The following is a 13880-nucleotide window of genomic DNA, read 5'->3' as shown; positions in this document are numbered from 1 at the left end:
CATTTTTTTTCAGTTAACATCATAGCCAAAGAACTGAAGACAAGCTGCGTGGGACATGCCGAGCACCTGATGTTCACTCTGCTTTTGTTTAAAATCCCACATAGGCTTCACTTTTGGCATCAGGCCTCTTACATGTCTAAATAATCGGGCTCTGATGTTCCGGCATGAGGGATCGGTGATTTGGTGGCTGTACTTCACAGACGCTGGCCTTCTGGGAAACCTCAGGAACAGGCAACGTGAAATCGATTATCAAGTAACTATCAAGAAATCTATTACTTTGCAAAATGGAATGAATAAAAGTCCAGGAACAGCAACACAATGTACCAGCACTTTTCTGGTGGGTACAGTGTCGTCCTGCGACTCTTCCCTGAGGTCCCTGTTACGACATTCACTGGGACCACATCTGTGTCCCTGCAAGCTTATCCAAACCACCGTCCCCGCCCGGAGGGTCTCGTGCAGGAGATAAAGGCTGCGCACACAGACACAACCGCGGGACTAACGCCCGGTTCAGTTTCCCACTTACTCCCGTTTCCTTTGCCCTTCCTCACAAAACCTTTGCATAAAAACATTAAGATGCATTGGCAAAACGCGGCCAAGGACAGGCGCAGCCCTGGGAACACAATGATCTCGGGTGTTGTGGGAGTTTTTTTACTTTGAAAAAGCAAACAACAGGCTCTACTCAAAGGCCACTCCCTTTACAACCAATACAGCTTTTGATTTGCCTGGGAACTTCCTGAACAAGCAAATACATCTCCAAAGCATTCCTCCCCTCCCCCAAAGTCAACCCTTCCCAAAACTCGAATGCTTTGGTATTGTGTTCCCCCTCCCTCCCTCCCTCCCTCCCGTCCCCAGTCCCGCCGCCCCCAGCGGAGCCGAGCCCCCGCCGCCGCCCAACCTCCCCTCGGAGCGCAGCCCTGCCCAGGCTGAGGCCACCCGGGGCCGCACGTCGCGTCCCTTCCACCTCGCTCGGCCGCCGCAGCGCGGGGCGGGCCGCCAGCACGGCCGGGCGGAGCCTCCCGCCGCCGCCAATGCGGGCGGGGGCCGCGGCGCCTGCGCTGCCCCGGCTGCGCGGCCCGGCCCGCTGCCCAAGCGCTGCGCCATGTGGAGCCGCTACCGGGCGGCCGCGGGGCTGCTGAGCCCCGGCCGGTGAGGACGGGGAGGGAGCTGGGGGGAGCGGGCGGGGCGCCCCGTCAGCCCCTTTCCCCGCCGCGGCCGGGCCCCGGCCCCTCTGCCGGCGCTCCGCCGGGGAGGCGGGCCGCCCTCCGCTGCCCCGGGCCCTGGCACGGGCCTGAGTGGCTCCGCGCTGCCGCCGGCTCCTTCGCCCACGGCGGAGGACGGGGAACGGCGTGCGGTGTGGCTGACAGGGACCGGAAGGCCCCGGGCGGCGGGCAGGGAGGCCCCGCTCCCGAGGGGCAGCACCCGGCGGGCGGCCGGCGGGGCCCGGGCCGGGCGGACGCCGCTGCGCATCCCCGCCTGCGCGCCCCTGCGCGGGGGTGAGGGACAGTGTCGCGTTCGCTGCTGCAGCTCCGCTGGTGGGACCGTGTCTGGCTTACAGAGAAGTGTTGTTTCAGGTCTCTGAATCAGAAGTCGTGGAGGTGGAAGAGCGTTTCGGCTAATGAGAGAGCGCTGCGGTACAGGGCAGGCGAGCAAATCCATGGCTTCACTGTAGAGCAGGTGAGCATCGCCCTTCCATGTCCTCTGTGTTTGTATACGTTGGTTTTCCCTTGGTTGGAAAGCACCTAAAGGAGGCCAGGAGTCCACACGCTAAATATTTGCGTAGGTGTTTTGGATGGTCGGTTAAAAAGTGATGTAGTAGTTACTTGTCGTTGAGCCTCTGTAACCAGATTCTTTAGATAGCATTAACACGTGTTCCTGTAAGGAGCAAATTCTTATAAAGCGAATACTGCACCCGGGAGTTTGTGTGTCTGCTACAGAGGTTCAGCATTCGGTGTGTTCTGAAAGTCCTGACAGATAACTGAACTTCACTACGCACTGTTTTATGAAATACGTTCGAGCAATGTTTTGTCTCCTAAGCTGCTTTTAATGCCTTTCTTAAGAACCTGCAATTGAAATAATATGTCAAATTTCTTTTCACTTTTTTAAAGAAAACGGCAGAAGCAGAGAGCAAAGGTAATTTGCAAAAAGTGATTTCTAGCGACAGAACTAGTGGTAGAACTGGGTTCCTTGATTTCTCTTTTGCCCTAAACACTGGCATTTGAATATATGCTTTTTTGTTGTATTTCTGATCCGTTGTTCTGGTCTTAATATCTATACCAGAAGAGTATAGTTCTTTCGTTGTAATGTATTTTAATTGCTTTTTTTTTTTAACTTTGTTTTCTATTTGTGTACTTCTTCCCTCCTCCCCCCCCATAGGAGGCAGAATTTATTTAATTCTGTATATGACAGTATTATGTACAGGATCAACAAGCTGATCATTGCTACATCATCCATGATTTATTTGGCCTAGTTGCAGTCACACTATAACACAGGTGTTTTCTTCCAATGCAGGTGACCGCGGTTCCTGAGCTGTTCCTGACTGCAGTGAAGCTTAGTCATGACAGTACAGGAGCCAGATATTTACATGTGGCTCGGGAGGATTCCAATAATCTGTTCAGGTAAAGCATTAATATATGTGTATTGCACATTCCATCTCAGCATCACCTTTTGGTTTCTAAATTGTAATCCGGCTTCATAACTGAATTTTTCTGTGATACTGCAAAGAGAGCAGTATTTCCTTAGAGTTTTTCAGGTTGGAACAGATGCTATGAGGTCTGTTGTTCAGTCTGCTGCTCAAAACAGTATCAGTACTTAATTCACATGAGGTTGCTCAGATATTCATCCAGGTGAAAATTTTCAAAGACGAAGATTCTATAGCCTCTCTGGGCATCCTGTTCCCAATGTTTGACTGTCCATATAGTGGGTTCTTTTCTTTTTAATATGAAGTTGGAACCTCCCTTGCTTCAATTTATGAACATTTGTCTCTTGTCCTTCCATCGTGCATACCTATACAAAGAACCTAATCTTCATTGTAACCTCCTTGTAGGTATTGGAAAGCAGCTATTGAGTCCCCTTGATACCTTTCCTTCTTCAAGCTAAATAAGCCATATTTCCTCAGCCTCTTTTCACAGGGCATGTGCTCCAGCCCCTGACCATTTCTGTGGCTCTCCACTAAAGTGCTTCAAATTTATTACCATCTTTTCTGTATTGGTGAGCCAAAAGCTGTATTTTCTGCTAAATTGCCTTATAGTTGCAAGACGTAAAACAATTCTTTTAACCATAACCTTCCGTGAAGTGTTTTCTGAGCCTGTTGTCAAAAAAAGAAATGTGTTTAGTTATGTGCTGAGAACTTCTGTCCCACCTCCAGAAATAGAAGTGCAGAGGTTGTACACCCTCTAGAAGACGTGGCCGAGTACTCAAGAGTCTTAAGAACTCGATAACTGCATCCTGTTGTATGCTATGTTTGTTACTGGACAGTGATAATAATGTTTCCATAAATCTCAGCTGCAGATAGGAGGAGGGTGGACTCTTCGTCACAAATAATTGTGTTCCTTTCTGTGCTCTCTCTCTTGCAGTGTACAATTCCGAACCACTCCAATGGACAGCACTGGGGTCCCGCATATCCTCGAGCACACTGTGCTATGTGGCTCTCAAAAGTATCCTTGCAGAGATCCGTTCTTTAAAATGTTAAACAGGTCACTCTCCACTTTCATGAATGCATACACAGGTGAGCCCAAAGTAAATACTACTACTTAAAATGCATGAGGTTTTATTGCAGTAGAGCTGTTTGTCGACTCTCCTTAATTTCCCTTTGCAGAGCTATTATTATTAAGTGTAAATGTTGTGAGTAAGAGATTAAAAAACTAACAAGGCAAGGCAACGAAATAGATCTTGTTCATTTGGCAGTTACAAAGACCAAATAGAGCTGGATCTTTATAGTATGCAACAATGCATTTAATTATTTATATATATTGCAAAAGCAAAGTTTTCATGGTAAAATAATTGCAGCATTAAACTTATGTTTTATTGTGTATTCCTTCAGCAAAAATATGTGTTGTATATGTGTCTTCTCTTCCAGTTATTTATAGAGATAAGAGATTAAATATAAATGAGGGAAAATTGCATCTCGGACTTTCTAAAATTATGATCTTTTAATGTTTATGTATATGCAGCTAGTGATTACACGCTCTATCCATTTTCAACACAAAATCCCAAGGATTTTCAGAATCTCCTGTCAGTGTACTTGGATGCAGCTTTCTTTCCGTGTTTGCGTCAACTAGATTTCTGGTAAGGTTGAGATGCATGGAAGCCTTAAATCAAAAACCAAAGCAAACCCAAAACCCTCAAACACCCAACGGTTCCTGTTATTAATTCTTTTCAGGCAAGAAGGTTGGAGGTTAGAGCATGAGAACCCAGCTGATCCTCAGACACCTCTAGTCTTCAAAGGAGTTGTTTTTAATGAAATGAAAGGGGTATTTGTAAGTTTTGTGAATTTTTGTTTTTAAGATTTCATACATGATGAAGTGGCTTAAGTTGCAGGTTGTCAGTGGCATTATTGCCCCAGCAGTTTCCATTCCTCCTTTGTGAAATTCAAGTCCTCAGTAAAGTCAGCAGTCTGTTACGTGGTTATTCTTGAAGTTAGCCTGTTGAAAGTGTGTTTACATATAAAAGAGTACCTTGCTAATGGATTTTTATTGTGGAACTGTCTTTTAAATTGACATGATAATATAGCTAGTTTTATCCAGCTACATGGGACTACAGAACAAAATGCTTACGTGAGGAGGAGCTCTTGTGTAAATTAGAGCTCTGAGGTCTAATTATTGAGCGCCTTTTATTTTTAAAACGCGTTTTGATGACCTTTACTGAAATATGATGTTTTCCTCTTAAGACAGATAATGAGAGGATATTTGCACAGCACCTGCAGAATAAAATCCTTCCTGATCACACTTACGGTGTAGTATTTGGTGGAGATCCATTACGTATTCCTGATCTTACGTGGGAGCAGCTTAAACAGTTCCATGCCACGCATTATCATCCAAGCAATTCCAGGTATGTGAAATTTGTGACTAACTTACTAGGTTATGTAGTGAGTTAGCACTCTGTTCAAATTTTTGTGAAGAAAAACGAGCGATACAGTGTTTTCATACCTACAGCCAGCAACTTGGATAGCCGATGCCCTCTAGCAGCTAGGACAACATCAAAGCAAGGGATTTGCTCTAGGGAAAGAAGTGCAGGGCAAATTGGAAGCAGGGGCTACTGAAAGAGATGACTGATTTTCTAGAGTGCACCTGCCTGCTTGATCACGGGCATTTGTTTGGGGATTTTTGTTTACAGATGATTCACCTTGAACTCGTATGAATTGCAAGGAGATGGAACATAATAATAAGAATCCTAACTCCCTAACATTACTGCCAAATGCAAGTAACGCAGATGAGTCTAGGGGTTCCTGTTCTTCTTGAAGTCATCACAGGTGAAAAGTTATAAAAAGAAGTTAACACATGAATGGCTATTTATTTGCTCCTGGACCACATGTTACTGTATCAGGTTCTAAATAATGGATATCCATTTGAGTCAGGTACTAATTCTGTTGGTACTGATAAGGTCTTTAAGCTAAAAGTCGGCTTGCTTGAAAATTTGAAGGTGATATGGAGGGAAATCTATAATATCATTGTTTCTTCTAAACCGATTTTGCTGTCAATCTGTTAGTCTGATTAATTCACTTATGGAACATCAACTCGTGTCGTCATAGTGAATTTACCGTCCTTGGTTTTTCTCATCGTCCCAAGCATCGTATTGTACCTGTGTTTAGACTTTAATCAGGGAATAATGTTTGCCTGAGACATACCTCATCCTCATTTTAATCCAGTGGAAGTCAGCAATGTTTCTTGTAGGTATGGGAGTGTGCTTTGGTAGATTGACCCTCAGAACCCAGACATGTTTTATAGATTAGTTGAGATCATCGTAGTTCATATGTTGTGCGTGAGGACCATGAGAATTTTGTCTTCTGAAACTTTAAGCACTGGGATTCTAGTTTCAGTTACTACTGTTTTTTCTTGGAACATTGTATATTGCTGCAACTAAACAAATTCTGTTTTTTTTTGTGGGCTCCAAAGCATAAAACAGAAGCTGAAAAATGTTGTGGAATTTTATCAGAAGATCCCATGGTTTTATTTATAGGCCTTTAACCTAGGGGCCTTGCGAAGCATGTTCCCTTCTAGCTGTAACTGAATTACTGGAAATCACGTGAAATTCAGAATATAATAAAAGCTGTTACTGTAAATTTCATGTAAAATCTGATGCTTAATCCAAATATTTCATTTGAAATGCAGATTTTTCACTTACGGTAACTTTCCTCTGGAGCAACATTTGAAACAGATACATGAGGAAGCATTGATAAAATTTGAAAGAATTGAATCAAATACTGACATCCCAAAACAGAAACTCTGGGAAAAGCCTGTAAGTAAAAAAAAAAAAAAATAATAGAAACAAAGAGAAACTGTGTGTCCAATCTTGGAATTGCAGAAATTGAATATAACAGGTTAATATTTTAACTCCAGGCTGCTGGAGTTATTTTGTTTATTTAGAAGTGTATTTGTGTGTGAGCGAGCTGCAGTGTTTTCATTCTTCATTAAAACAAGGGAAAAAACTACCTTTACTTTTGAGTTTCAGTAATGTAATGATTGTGTGCGGTTGTTTATTTTTCTTATTTCGAGTTTTCAAGTGCCTCAGGCATTTGGAGCATTGAAGCGTTTTATTAATGGAAAGCATTTAGAGCTCCTTATACAATACCGATACTTATGTGTCAGAAAATACTCACTCTAATGGTACCTAAACTTCCAAACATTGCTGTCAAAACCATTTTTTCCATTCTTCACTCCAGCTCCCAAATCCATTCCCGCCCTCCCCTCCCTGGCGTGTCCAGAAGCTTAAGCATTTCTTTGAAACCCAGCTCAGAGTTAATTATGGCCAGATTTTCTTGATCAGCTCCTCTGTTTCTCCGCTTGTAAAATTGAGATACAACTCTCATTTGCATGATATCCTGTGTTTGTGTATTTACTTATGAATATTGAACTTAGAGTATCTGTAAAATTGTTTGAAATCATGAAGGAAGATTCTATGAAGATGCGAGCCATCTTTTGTTTTTATTTGTAACTTCTGTGCTGAGTTTATTCTCCATCAAACGTATTTATTATATTTTACAGAGAGAACACAGTGTAACATGTGGCTTGAACTCATTTGCTGCCGATCCTTCCAAGCAGACAACTGTCAGTGTCAGCTACTTGTTGACAGAGTAAGCGCATCAAAACGAAATTCTGAATGAAAGGCTCATTTTAGAATTTTAAGCAAGACACAGAAGCATTTCGTGTCTCCCAATCTCTCTTCACAAATGTCATCTTTTAAGTTAAATAATGCCGTAGGAAAGCTAGACAAAGCCTCCTTTAGGAAATGAAAGTTTAGGTACTAAGCAGAATTTGTCTTGTCGTTTCCTTTAGCGGATAGACGTAAGGAGAATCAGCCATTAACCCTACACAGCTGTTCAGTGGATTAGACTTTGGGGAGTGCTGGCTTCCTGTCTTTTGATTTCCTGCCATGTGCAAGCTTTTCTGTTAGTTTACTGCTAACTGTACCTACTCTTGCAGCCTAATTTAACTTGCTTGACTGCTAACTATAGTAAGTGAGAGACCTGAACTCTCTTAGTTCCCTAAGGTTCATGTAGTGTTGTTAACTGGCAATTGATTCTTCCTTGCCCCCTCTATGTTGTTTTGTAGCAGTAATTGTTCTGAAATGAACTCAGTGATGTTGGGTGTCACATATTTGTGATGTTTTTTAAGAATGATTAATTTTTTTACAGTATTACAGACACTTTTGAAACATTTACACTAAGTTTGTTGTCTTCACTGTTGGTTGATGGGCCGAATTCTCCCTTTTACAAAGCCTTAATTGAGTCTGGTGTTGGTACAGATTTTTCTCCTGATGTTGGGTAAGTGTTGCAATTTATATTTCATCCCTATAAGCAATATTAGAAAAGTTACAGACCACCAGAAGTTTCCACCCACATATTAAGTTGGGAGAAATCATCTCTCATACAGGCAATTTATACCAGAATAATCTTATTTTAACATTAAAACATCTTAAGAGTTTCTACTGAAGAACTATAAAGCACTCTCAAGTGTAACTCTTGGCTTGTCAAAATAATTTGATAGAAGCTATGTTAATTTAAACAAAACTGTACCGTGTAAAGCTTATCAACAAGAAAAATGGGTAGATAACATGGTATGCCTTCAGTGCCCTAGTTTACCTGGGGTTTTCATCTTGGCTGTGTAGTATTGGTATTACTCAGAATCTGAGTTTGCTGGCTATTGTCTGTACTGTGTTACCTTTGGTTTTTGGTTTAGTTCTGTGACTTAGGAGTAGGTAGGTTTGACACAAATGTGCTTTTGTGTGACGAGGTTCCATGAACTTACCATTGCCTCAGTACAAAGGGGTATGTCTGCTAACAGTTACTCAAACCATGGCTTTTGCAGCCAGTCTTCTGAGCTCTCTCTGCTCTGCAGACTAAGGGTGGGTGGGTTCTGTTCGCTTAACTATAGGCTCAGCTGCTCATCATAGTTTACCTTTACTGTCAGCAGAAGGGAGGAAGCGCTCTCAGAGCATGATTCATCTGACTGATTTTAGACTTGAGGGTGACAAAAAACATGCCTTGGTCTCCACTGACTATCTCAGATGTTTGAGAATCCTTAATACACTCATCCTGTGATTTATTGCCTTAGGGTACTCCAACTGACTTTAACTGTCTCTACATGAAGTCACGGGCTTCCTGCAAGTTCTGTGTCATGTGTGCCAGTGCCATGCAGATGTCTTAATATCAGAGGGCATGGCAGTGGAAATTCATGTTTAGACACTGAAGTAGTGATTCAGTTGTTGTCTTTTTTGTCTGCTGAGCCTTTCCCAGGTTGACTATATTAGGATGGTGTTGAACCATACAGTAAGTTGGCTTTAATTTACCATAGTGACTGTCCTGATGAGTCAATCTAGAAGAATAAGTTCGAGTCCAGAAGTCAGTGTTCCAGAATTCATCACCTGACTCTGTCATTGAATTCCTTCCATGGTTTTTAGACATGGAATAGTGGATGCTTAGAGTAGATGAGCACCTATTGCTTTTTGTTTGTTGGTTTTGGTTTGAACTGCTAGGTGTTCTGTATTTCCACAAGTGTCAATTTGTCTCTCTAAAAATTATTATTACAATTAACCCTGCCTGACAACTTGAAGAAAATGATCTTTGCTTTTTTTTTAAGTACTATTGAAAATAATTGCAACAAACATGGAACACTTCACCTTCACCACTTACTTTACCAATATGGTTTTAAATGTACAAATTTAAAAGTAGCATTCCACTCAACTGCTTATTAGAATGTATGTGTTTGGTGTTACAGGCAGCTAAAATTTTTACCTTAAAAAAAGAGAGTTCTTTACCAGAAAGTACCTGGAGATAAGTGGGAAGATGAACAGAAAAGACGAGCTTTTCTTTTGTAACTGTTTTTCTTTCTCTAATATCATATGCTGTATGTTTTCTTGACAGTGGCTGCTACTACTGAAATTAAACAAAAAAATGCTTTTAAGTTCCGTTTCTTGCCTCTTTGGTAATTATTTTTCTTTCTATCTAGCTTTTAAAATCCTGTGTCTGTGGAAATGATGGGTGATTTTCCCCTTCTGCCTTTGCTGGCAGGTTTAATGCTTGATTTCTAATACTTGTCACTGAGTTGAATATGTTTTATTCTAGGTTTAATGGCTCAACAAAAGAAGCATATTTCAGTGTGGGTCTACAGGGTATTGCTGAAAGAGACATTGATACTGTGAAACAGATAATTGCTAGAACAGTTGATGAAGTTATTGCGTGAGTAATGCTGAGTTTTTGAGAATACCGTTAGTTCTTTCATACAGTCTTTTACAATTAGATATTAGTAACATAATATATAAGCATGTAATAATACAGGTGTATATATAATAACATGCCTTAAAAATTTAGTTATATTAAAATAAATGCACCAAAGAAGCAGTAATACTGTTCAGTGCTCTTAAAACTTGTATGTGCGACTTCCTCTATTGTAGCATATTCATCAGCATAACCTTCAGGAGTTTAATGGTATTAGTGCAGTTTCACTAAATGACACAACATGATAAGATTATTTCATATCAATTTTAATTTGGTGTTGAAGACATTGTGTTGTAATGCTTCCTTTATTGATGTTATAATTCATTTTCGTAACTTCTCTTAAAGTGATTAGCATTAACAATATGATTTCCTTCTCTCATCACCCCTTCCCAAAGGAAAGGGTTTGAGGAAGACAGGATTGAAGCTCTACTTCACAAAATTGAAATCCAGCTGAAGCATCAGTCTACGAGTTTTGGACTTGCTCTGACATCTGTAAGTGTGTATGTGTGCCCATGTGTGGTGTTTTTTAGGAATGGATAAGAAATCTGCTGTCTATATCTATTTTGTAGGCTCTTGATATGTAAAGCTTTTCATTTAAGGGCTTTTCCTTTGTTATCTCATGTACATCTTTCTTCCTTGTTTTCAGTAGCCTTCAAACTATTGCTGAACTCCACACTGTATAACTTAATCAGGCAGTGAGCCTGTTATCCTTGCCTGAGTAGTAGCTTTGATTGCAGTAGCACTAATTACTTCTGTAAGAGAGGCAAGCCATACTAGCTCTTGGAACTGTATGTTTTGGCTAGGTGCCTATGTATTTTTAAGAATCAAATAGAAGGACTGTATTTTTCTATAGAATTTAGGGTTGTAGTGCTGTAATTTAATTTCAAGATTCACAAGTCAAAATGTACGCTAATTCAATTCTTGGCCTCAAATCTTGATACTAAAGCTGTATCTAAGTTTCGATATGGAGGTATTATGGAAAACATGTTCCACAGCAGAACATGGTGTCTTTGAGAATTCTGCAAATCATTGTAAATTTGGGAGTGAATTAGCTGCAGTGTTTGCAGTCAGTTTGGAAATCAGGGTCTCCTGCTGCCATCTGTTCTCCAGTGTCCTCTTTTTTTTTTTTTCTGCTCTGCAGCAACCTCAGTTGCTTAGCAGCTCTTTTACTTTCTGTCTCTCAAGTGTGGTATCTTCTTCAGCATGAACAGGAGTTCATTTCTTTGACATACAAAGTTAGGTAAAGAAGCAGAGCCCTGGATTAACATGAGACTTGTAAATGGGAAAGCACAACCAAGAGCTGTTTCAAATCAGGTTGCCATTCAGTGAAACGCACAAATCGTAGGTATTTAATTGCCTGTCATGTTTCATAGCAGCATCTGGCAAAATGTGCCTGGCTTTGACAGCCAATACTTTCTAGCATGTCTTCAGATTGTGTGAGTAATTCTGTTTTATGAAATATTTATGCTATACTTTATCTTTCATTATTTTTAAGTCCTGAAGTTGTTTCAACTATTAAGAGTTAATTCTAGAACAGAAAGCTTTTAAATAATTCTTACTTTTAAAGACTAGTTATGCAGTATTTGGTGTTAATACTCCTCTAGAGGAAGGTTATATTTCAGTTCATTTCCCAGAGGTCATGTTTTAGAAGTTGACCTTGAAAAGGGCCTGAAAGGGACCTAGTTATGACTGAAGTAATCATAGAATGGTTTGGATTATAAGGGACTTTTAAAGTTCATCTAGTTCTGACTTTCCTGCTGTGGGTAGGGCCATCTTTCACTAGATTAAGTTTCTCAGAACGCCATCCGACCTTACCTTGAACACTTCCAATGATCGGGCATCCACAACTTCTCTGGGCAAGCTATTACAGTGTCTCACCACTCTCACTGTGAAGAATTTCTTCCTTATGCCCAATCTAAAACTACCCTTTTAGTTTAAAACCGTTGCCCCTTGTCCTGTCAGTATAGGCCTTGGTAGAAAGTCTCTCTCTGTCTTTCTTGTAAGCCCACTTCATATATTGAAAGGCCACCATAAGATCTCCCTGAAGCCTTCTCTTCTCCAGCCTGAACAACCTCAACACTCTCAGCCTTTCTTCATAGGAAGGGTGTTCTAGCCCTCTGATCGTTTTTGTGACCCATTCTATCAGGTTAATGTCTGTCTTGTACTGTGGACCTGAGACCTTGGCGCAAGACTTCAGGTGAAGTCTTGCTAGAGTGGAGTAGAGGGGAAGAATCACCTCCCTCAATGTGATAGCCATGCTTCTTATTATGTACATTGCAGCCTCATACTCTGTTTTTCATCTACTAATATCCCGAGCCCTTCTCTGCAGGACTGCTTTCAAACCATTCATCACTCAGCTTGTACTGCTTGCTGGTTGCTTACCCAGCACAGGTGCAGGACCTTGCACTTGGCCTCGTTGAACTTCATGAGGTTCTCATGGGTCTGCTCCTTAAGCCTTCATGGTCTCTCCAGATGTTGTTCCTTTCCCTTAAGCATATCAACTGCACTGCTTAGCTTGGTGTCATCTGCAGACTTGCTGAGAGTGCACTCAATCCCACTGTCCACGTCATTAATAAAGATATTGAACAGTATCGGTCTTAATACGGACCCCTGAGGGACAGACAGCAGTTGTTACTGATCTCTTTTTGGACGTTGGGCCACTGAATGCAACTGTTTGCATGCAGTCATCCAGCCAGTTCCTTATCCATCAAACCTGTATCTCTCCAGTTTAGCCACAAGGGTGATGTGTGGGACGGTGTCAAAGGTCTTACAGAAGTCAAGGTAGATGATACCAGTTTCTCATTCCTTATCCATCAGTGCAGTCACTCCATTGTAGAATGCAACCAGTTTTGTCAGGCACAGTTTGCCTTTTATGAAGCTGTGCTGGCTGTCACAGATGGCAGCCTGTGGAATTTTAAATGTCATCTGGTAAGGATTCTCTGACTTCCATGCTGTGTTCCAGTGCCGTGCTAGCTTTACAGTTAGAAGGGCTTTCCTTTGCCTGATGTGTTTATTTAAAACACAGTACGATAGGTGAACCATTGGCTGAAGGATGGGGCTTGGAGGAAGTGGGGTAACATTTGGCTGGTGGCCAGTGACTAGTGGTGTTCCCCAGGGCTCAATTTTAGGGCCAGTTCTTTTCAATGTTTTTGTCAATGACCTGGACACAGGAGCTGAGTGCACACTGAGTACATTTGCTGACGATACTAAATCAGGAGTTGTTGTTGATTGCCTTGAGGGTAAAAAAGCCTTACAGAGAGATCTTGATAGATTGGAGTGCTGGGCAGTCACAAACTGTATGAAACTTAACAAGGACGAATGTGGATTCTGCACCTGGGAAGATATAAGTCCTGGATGTACATATAGACTGGGGACGAGCTGGAGTGCAGACCTGCAGAAAGGGCTCTGGGGGTTTTGGCTGATGGTAAGTTCTGTACGAGTCACATAAAGCCAAAAGGGGCCAGCTGTATCCTGGGTGTGTTGAGGGCATTATAGCTAACTGATTGAAAGAAGGAATTGCCCCACTACACTCAGCCTTGGTGCGACCTCACCTTGAGTACAGTTTTAGGCTCCACAATATAAGGGCAACGTAAAAATATTAGAGCATGTCCAAAGGAGGGCAGCTAAGATGCTCAAAGGACTAGAGGGCAAGACTTATGCAGAGCTGTTGAGGATACTGTGTTTGTTCAGGTTAGAAAAGAGGAGACTGAGGGATGCCCTCATTGCTGTCTACAGCTCCCTCATGATGGGAAGTGGAGCAGGACGTGCTGGTCTCTTTCCTCTGGTGTCTGGTAATAGGACACAAGGAAATGGCTTCAAGCTGCGTCGGGGAAGTACAGATTGGATATTAGGAAGAAGTTCTTCGCTTCCCCATCCCACTGTAGGAGAGTGAGTGAGTGGCAGTGTGGGACTGAGCTGCCAGCCGGGGTCCTGGCCCGGAGCCTCTAAG

The 13880-nt window shown here is 42.0% G+C and overlaps 1 protein-coding gene across 2 annotated transcripts in view; it reads left to right on the top strand.

The window, feature by feature from the left end:
• The first annotated feature begins 1099 nt into the window (after positions 1–1099).
• Positions 1100–13880, top strand: part of PITRM1 (pitrilysin metallopeptidase 1) — a 30203-nt gene continuing 17422 nt past the window's right edge. The window contains exons 1-12 of one of the 2 annotated variants that reach the window (XM_086615200.1): positions 1100–1146; positions 1572–1674; positions 2509–2615; positions 3573–3724; positions 4170–4284; positions 4379–4475; positions 4886–5046; positions 6327–6453; positions 7200–7288; positions 7850–7978; positions 9779–9892; positions 10327–10423. In XM_086615200.1, the coding sequence (XP_086471326.1) occupies positions 1100–1146; positions 1572–1674; positions 2509–2615; positions 3573–3724; positions 4170–4284; positions 4379–4475; positions 4886–5046; positions 6327–6453; positions 7200–7288; positions 7850–7978; positions 9779–9892; positions 10327–10423 (1338 nt within the window). Of the gene's footprint in view, positions 1147–1571; positions 1675–2508; positions 2616–3572; positions 3725–4169; positions 4285–4378; positions 4485–4885; positions 5047–6326; positions 6454–7199; positions 7289–7849; positions 7979–9778; positions 9893–10326; positions 10424–13880 lie in introns of those variants that run through there. The other variant, XM_086615201.1, reaches the window with a different exon arrangement.

This window comes from Tauraco erythrolophus, chromosome 7, assembly GCF_009769465.1.
Source record: "Tauraco erythrolophus isolate bTauEry1 chromosome 7, bTauEry1.pri, whole genome shotgun sequence".
Lineage (NCBI taxonomy): Eukaryota > Metazoa > Chordata > Aves > Musophagiformes > Musophagidae > Tauraco > Tauraco erythrolophus.
Note: the sequence above shows the minus strand (reverse complement) of the source record. Positions and strands in the feature narration are given on the sequence as shown.